The sequence below is a fragment of the Pelobates fuscus genome, chromosome 5 (genome assembly GCF_036172605.1).
Source record: "Pelobates fuscus isolate aPelFus1 chromosome 5, aPelFus1.pri, whole genome shotgun sequence".
Classification (NCBI taxonomy): Eukaryota; Metazoa; Chordata; class Amphibia; order Anura; family Pelobatidae; genus Pelobates; species Pelobates fuscus.
This window is the reverse complement of record NC_086321.1, coordinates 216,910,745-216,918,551: the sequence shown is the minus strand read 5'-3', so window position 1 is coordinate 216,918,551 and position 7,807 is coordinate 216,910,745. Positions and strand designations below refer to the sequence as shown.

Here is a 7,807-nt window from a genome sequence, read left to right as displayed (position 1 = left end):
CTGCCATAAGTGCAAATTGGCTCCGTACAGGCTCTAGAGGTTGCAGTTTAAGTCATTGCAGAGCACATGAAAGAAACTACTGTATATACTCGAGTATAAGACGAGTTTTTCTGCACATTTTTTGTGCTGAAAAACCCCAACTCATCTTATACTCGAGTCAGTGTCTGTATTATGGCAATTTACATTGCCATAATACAGACTGGGGGCTGGCAGCGAGCGCTTACCTCTCCTGCAGCTCCCTTCTCCTCTGCGCCGGTCCGTTCAGCACCTCTGTCAGCTCCCAATGTAAGTCTCGCGAGACTTACAGTGTGAGCTGACCGGACCGGCACGGAGGAGGGAGCTGACAGGAGCTGCAGGAGAGGTAAGTGCTCCCTGCCAGCCCCCCTCTTCCCCCCACTGAACTACCAATGCCACTGGATCACCAGGGAGTGAGAGGGACGAAAAAATTTATATATATATATATATATATATATATATATATATATAATAATAATAATAATAAAAAAAAAAAAAAAAAAATAGGGTAAAATTAGGGGCCTCGCCTTATACTCAAGTATATATGAGGCCAGTAAGTCCCCTGTAAAGGGAAGTGAAGTCAGACCAGGGGGCTCTGTGTCCACATGGGACTAGTCTTCCCAGCCAGATAAAGACATTCTGGGGCATGTCGTGAGCACTGTTTGAATAGCTAACAGACTGGCTGTTCACTGCCCTGCCCACTGCTAAGAGACTGATGTTATCTGCAATAACCCATGGATGGCTAAAAACCTAGTCTCCCTTGCCTGACAGCTACATACACACCACAAACTCACAACCAGAAATCTCTGCCTGCCCATACATACTATGTGAAGATGAAAAAAGGGAGATACTATCTATGGGTGGTAAAGGATGAGGCACTCCTAAATTTCACAAACTCCAAATGTTCACACTTTAAATCCAAAAAGCAAAGCGGAAGCAAAAATAGCCGATTTGTGACTACAGTACAGCAGAGTTGGAGATTTTCTCTAGATCAGTTGTTTTTGCGTCAGTTTTACTTTTGGGGTTCAATTTGTAAAAACGCAGAGTAGAAAATACCCCTGTCAAAGTCCAGGGCTCTAAGCAGCGGTGCCAATCTTTCTAATTTTTTATTTTTTGTCAGGACAAGAAACCTATCATGCTGTACAAGCAGATTGTGCTACTGCTTTAGTTATTTGGACAAGTTTTTTATTTTTTAATATGTACTACATGGAATGTAGGTTATTTTCACCTTTGCAAAGATTAACTACATTAAACATTATGTCCACAAAAAATTAAATTATTGATACAGCAATAATTAACAAAAAGAATACAAAGAATTTTTTGTAACAGGTCATATTGCTTCTGAATTTGCAATTGGATACTGTCCCATAATGTCCCCAAAAGTCTGCAAACCTAGAGAATGAAGTACCAAAACTTAAAATATATAAACAATGTATTATATAAAATTGCTTGCATTCTGGATTGAATTTCTTATTGTACGTAAAAGGTGGATTGCCTGCCTGGTAACATATCTTTACGAAGTTCATCTCAAGAAACAAGCATGGCTATCACAGCTATTATGCCTTTACAACAGGACTGAAACTTTTCAAGCTAATATCACGTCTATGGGGTTGCTATTGCAAAGGGTGACTGCTTAGAGCAATCCAAAGCTTATATAAATTTTAAAGGGTCCTAAGCATTGCTTTAATACTTGTAATGTTTTGTACATTATAACATGTTTTTTTATTTTGACCTTACACGCTGTTAAACGTGTAATTTACAAAAATTACATTTCTGGCAGGTGTCAACTGGTATTGGTCAAAGATTTTTGCAGTCAGTCTCAAAAATTGCACATCAGCTGTCCATGTTCTCTGTTATGTCTGTAGAGGTGATTGGTGCACCCATTATACTGTTCTCACAAGTCTCTATTTCTGAAAAGTCAACGTTTGGCAATGGAGTTTTCCAAAATTGGTGTGAATTGAATTCACGGAAGAGTTCATCGTCCTACAAAAGGAAATATTTGATTAATCAAAACCACATTACAAAACATAAATGTCATGGGGAAACCAAATAAAGAACTTGGGTATGCTTAATTTAAATACTATATGTTTAGATCCATTTAAAAAAAAAAAAAAAAAAAAAAAATGATGTCACTGATTTTCCTTTTTTTTTTTTACACAGAGAGCAATTGTTACTTTGAGTATCTTACATTTAACAAGTGTAAATACAAGAAAATGTGTGCTCAGTCACAATAGAATTTAATTGCCAGTTTTCATTTTATATTACAGAGGCAAATTATGAATGTGCTCATACGTTTCAAATTTGGGATTTTGACATCTGCTTTATTGGACCTATGTTTAACCCCTTAAGGACACATGACATGTCATGATTCCCTTTTATTCCAGAAGTTTGGTCCTTAAGGGGTTAACAGGCCAGGGTTTAGCAGCACAAATATTAAAAGGAACCCCATTCATAAAATGATACGCCTTGTTCAGACGAACATTGATTCATAAGCTGATGTGATGAGCTCTCAGCAGTTCTGGTTTACTCCAACCACCACAACCACTTTTTATATACAAGCTTCATAAACAATTTACAAAGTTCCTGAATTCTGCTTTGATTAGTAACATGGCTTTCTATCATTTAAGCAGTAAAGCTAGTGTACTAAAACTACACAAGTGTACTAAAACTCCTGCTTGGTACTGTGCGAAATAGAGGAGGAATAAAAATGAAATATTCTAAAATGTACTATTCAAAATTAGAATACAAAAGCCTACTACTTCTCAGTGTTATAATCTGGAGCTGCCCAAAACCATCAGAAGTCTTGAAGTCACTAGAAAAGGTCAGCTGTCCATGTCCTGTATCAAATCTGTAGAGGTGATCAGTGCAACCTTTTTATTGTCCTCAGTAGTCTCAGTTGTTATTTCTGAAAAATCAATGTCTGGTAATGGAGTTTTCCAAAACTGGTATGAATTGTATTCACGGAAATTTTCATCATCCTACAAAAATGAAATAAAAATTTTGAAATGAATCACAGCAATTGTAAGTTTTTATCTAGGTTTTAAAACACAGGTGTTCAGTGGAAACAAGAGGTTAGTAATTCAAAGCAAACTTCAAATGTACAGGACAACAGTCAAACTTTCACTTATTGATTGTTTTGTTTTTTAAGTTTATTACATTTAATAAAACTTCATAGGATTTGAAAATAAATTGTGTGTGTGTGTATGTATATATATATATATATATATATATATATATATATATATATATATATATATATATATATATATATATATATATATATATATATATATATATATATTTTAGCAAAAAGGTCACTGCCCGCACACTGGCATCAGTGCATCCCACACTCCTCCAGCAAGCACATGCTGCAGTAGTAACAGTGACAGGGAACAAGAGGAACACCTGTCACTATCTAAGGCAGTAAGGCCCTGTGTGCCACTAGCACACAGGTGTAATATTGTGGATTTTCATTGACAGGTGGAGGGGGGGGAGGAGGGGAAGAACTATATTTTAACCTCTTAAGGACCAAACTTCTGGAATAAAAGGGAATCATGACATGTCACACGTCATGTGTCCTAAAGGGGTTAAAGAGCTTTAAATTCAAATCTATAAAACTGCTATCATTTCTACTAGCATGATTACAGAGGAATTTAATGCACTTTAATACACATACTTTACTATAATGCATGCACATGTATACAGTACAGTATTTGATCCCCTACTGATTTTGAATTGTGCATGTCAATGAGTGAAATAAGTATTTGACCCCTTCAACTAAGCACTTGGTGGCAAAACCCTTGTTGGCAATCACAGAGGTCAGACATTTCTTGTAGTTGCACACATCTCAGGAGAGATTTTGTCCCACTCCTCTTTGCACATCCTTTCCAAGTCATTATGGTTTCAATGCTGACATTTGGCAACTCGAAACTTCAGCTCCCCTCCATAGATTTTCTATGGGATAAAGGTCTGGAGACTGGCGAGGTCACTCCAGGACCTTAATGTGCTACTTCTTGAGCCACTCCTTTGTTACCCTGGCTGTGTGTTTTGGGTCACAACCCATTTTCAATGCCCTGGCTAAGGGAAGGAGTTTCTCACCCAAGATTTGACGGTACATGGCCCCATCCATCGTTCCTTTGATGTGGTGCAGTTGTCCTGTTCCCTTAGCAGAAAGACACCCCCAAAGCATAATGTTTCCACCTGCATGTTTGACGGAGGGGTGGTGTTCTTGGGGTCATAGGCAGCATTCCTTCTCCTCCAAACACAGCGAGTTGAGTTGATGCCAAAGAGCTTGATTTTGGTTTTATCTGGCCACAACACACTTTCATCCAGTTCTCCTCTGAATCATTCAGATGGTCATTGGCAAACTTCAGACAGGCCTGTACATGTGCTTTGTTGAGCAGGGGGACGCTGCAGGATTTCAGTTCACAGCGTAGTGTGTTTCCAATTGTTTTCTTGGTGACTAGGGTCTCAGCTGCCTTGAGATCATTAACAAGATCCTCCCTTGTAGTTCTGGACTGATTCCTCCCGATCACTGAAACTCCACGAGGTGAGATCTTGCATGGAGCACCAGACCGACAGTTATTTTGTTTTTCTTCTATTTGCGAATAATCGCACCAACTGTTGTCACCTCCTCACCAAGCTGCTTGGCGATGGTCTTGTAACCCATTCCAGCCTTGTGTAGGTCTACAATTTTGTCCCTGAAATCCTTGGACAGTTCTTTGGCCATGGTGGAGAGTTTGGAATTTGATTGATTGCTTCTGTGGACAGGTGTCTTTTATACAGGTAACAAGCTGAGATTAGCAGCACTCCCTTTAAGAGAGTGCTCCTAATCTCAGTTTGTTACCTGTTTAAACAACACCTGGGAGCCAGAAATCTGATAGGGGATCAAATACACATTTAGCTCATTGACATGCAAATCAATTTATAACTTTTCGACATGCGTTTTTCTTTTGTTATTTTGTCTCTCTGTTAAAATACACCTACCATTAAAATAATTTGTCAGTGGACAAACGTTCAAAATCAACAGGGGATCAAATACTTTTTTTACTCACTGTGTGCATGCACATATCACATGAATTGAAAAACTTAAAAAAAAAAAAAAAAAAAATGTCATCCTTATAAACATACACACTCATTGACCCATACATGTACTCATTAGCACACACAATTTTAACCAACACACTTTCATTGACATAAATCCACTCACTGACACACTACTGGCACTACTAAAGAGCCCACAAGAGCACTAGATTTAGATGAGATCCACTCCAAGTAGGGAGGATGGAAAGCGGACCAAAAAAAAAACAAAAAACAACTACAAATAAAATTAATTGTGTCAGTGAGAGTATGTATATGTGTGTTTGTCAGTGAGAGTGTGTTAAACAGTGTGTGTAAGAATCAGTGAGAGTGTTTGTATGTCAGTGAATGTGTGTAAGCAGGATGAAATAAAAGGCTCACAATGTTTAGTTAAAAAAAAAGTTAATTCAATTAATGTGGTTTGTAATAATACAGAGCCCTCTGGTTCCTCCTACCACATGCTCCCCCTGGGTTAAGGAAAAAAAAAAAAAAAAAAAAAAGGTTTAATTTACTCACCCGATTTTCACCGACCCTGAATGCCCTCGTAGAGAGCGTCCAGTGTCGTTCAAGGGACTCAAGGGACTCTAGTGCGCTAGAATCCAGGACATGCCTCTAGTGTATGTCTGATAGACTGTCCCTAGAAGCAGTCTTAGTTCTGCTAGGTAATTATTGCAAAAGCTAAGGGGGACAACGACAGTGCACCCAGACCATTTCAATGAGATTAAGTAGTCTGGGTGACAATAGAGTCTCTTTAAAAAAAAAATAATAATAATATAATTCCAACACTACCCATCAATGAAATCCTCAATATTAGACCGGTGTGACAATGGCAAGGCTGCCCAACAAGTAGATCCCCGGATGTTGTAGAACTACAACTCCCATGATGCTCTGCGTGCCTTTAGAATGACAAAGCATCATGGAAGTTGTGGTTCTTCAACATCTGGGGATCTACCTGTTGGGCAGCCCTGGTCTAAAGCCATAAATTGGAGTGACAGGCGGTCCTCCTACTCCTTGTCACTGTATAACTTCCCTAGCAAGTAAGTGGTGTAGCAACAGTGCGCTGGCAGTGAAGCCAACATGTCAGCATCTGCATGGGGGATTGTTATGCTTTGGGAAATGATCCCAAGCAAGCCAATCACTCCACACATAGCCAAACGCCATATAAAATCGCATTCACCCAGCCACACACATACCCACAATCACACTCCTCACATACATATCACACTCAGCCAAGGCCCAACCCAGAATAACACGGCCAACATCAACATAACTCCATTCACCCACCACACTTGTGCTCAGGTGTACTTATTAGGGAAACCTGCTTTTATAACGGTGACCAATACAATTCCTTGATACAAGTTAAAGGGAATCTCCAGTGCCAGGAAAACGATCCATTTTCCTGGCACTGGAGGGTCCCTCTCCCTCCCACCCACCAATCCCCAGGTACTGAAGGGGTGAAAACCCCTTCAGTCACTTAGCTGAGGCAGCGGCTTTGTACCTCGACGCTCCTCCTCTCCATTGCGTCGGCCGGTGGACGAGACTGATCCCGCCCACCGGCCGAGGAGACATAATGCGCATGCGCAGCAATGCCACGCATGTGCATTAGCGCTCCCCATAGGAAAGCATTGAAAAATCCTTTCAATGCTTTCCTATGGGGATTTGAGCGACGCTGGAGGTCCTCACACAGCGTTTCCTGTGCTATAGAGCAGGAAGTGACATCTAGTGGCGGTCTAGTAAACAGCCACTAGAGGTGGAGTTAACCCTGCAAGGTAATTATTGCAGTTTATAAAAAAAACTGCAATAATTACAGTTGCAGGGTTAAGAGTAGTGGGAGTTGGCACCCAGACCACTCCAATGGGCAGAAGTGGTCTGGGTGCCTGTTGTGTCCCTTTAACAAAACACACATGAACAAGGCTGTGTGTAAACAGAGGACGATGCTAACCTGGCATTTATAAACAGGAGCTTTATCGCCCTCAGTCTGCGCCGCCCTCGGTTTCTTGCTGGGAGGCAGTGTGCAGTCTGCCGGGCTGGCACAGGGCGAGGGGGTGAGAAGCTGCACCCCAGGGTCAGACTCCAGCTTCCTCTTGGCCCCGAGCCGCGTGCCATGCGGGGGCAATTCGTCTGACAATGGGGGCAGCTCGCAGGCCCGCTTCTTACAGGGAGGGCAGCGGAGGGTAACCGGGTGCTGCTCGAGATTTCTTTTCGCCATGACGGGCACAGGTACTCGGCGCACTCCGGCCGGTGACACGAGGTGTGAATGGAGCTTCCCTGCTGGCCGTGGGGTTAGCACATGATGTCCTCCCACCCGTGCAGGCCCAGGGCGGCTATGCTGTCACTCTCACACACTGTTATGGAGACTCTCTGCCCGCTATTAGCTGTATCAGGGCCACCGAGCTGCGAGTCCTGCACCGCACACGTGGGCCACTGCCAGACATGTTTTGCTTCCGCTCTGCGCTCCGCCCACCTGGCAACAAAACTCAGTGTGGAGGGAGCGGCCGCAGCCCGCGCTCTGCACAGCGCCATCTAGTGTCTGCTTGACAAACTGTACTGCATGCAACAGGATTCATTCACTAAGCGGTGAACTGTGGCCTGTGTGTGAGAATTATAAAGAGCTGAACTGAAGTCATAGCTGACTTAGAGAATTTCTGTTGAGCTGTGTTTTTTTTCTTTATTTGATTTTTACATAGCTTGACCTGCATAAAGTACAATGTAG

General features: G+C 41.6%; 1 protein-coding gene across 3 annotated transcripts; it reads right to left on the bottom strand.

Moving 5' to 3' along the window:
- Positions 1 to 1,337: 1,337 nt before the first annotated feature.
- Positions 1,338 to 7,536, bottom strand: LOC134612759 (uncharacterized protein C9orf40 homolog). 3 transcript variants are annotated; one of them, XR_010090952.1, is made up of 3 exons: positions 7,037 to 7,536; positions 2,223 to 2,993; positions 1,338 to 2,147 (listed from the first exon to the last, which is right to left on the bottom strand). XR_010090952.1 is itself a non-coding variant. In XM_063457196.1 (3 exons), the coding sequence occupies exons 1-3, from the start codon at positions 7,301 to 7,303 to the stop codon at positions 1,849 to 1,851; spliced, it is 525 nt and encodes a 174-aa protein (XP_063313266.1). In that variant the 5' UTR covers positions 7,304 to 7,536; the 3' UTR covers positions 1,338 to 1,848. The 3 variants fall into 3 exon arrangements, 1 of the variants encoding a protein (XP_063313266.1); XR_010090953.1 differs by having other exon boundaries at positions 1,338 to 1,998; positions 2,775 to 2,993; XM_063457196.1 differs by having other exon boundaries at positions 1,338 to 1,998; positions 2,886 to 2,993.
- Positions 7,537 to 7,807: the final 271 nt, after the last annotated feature.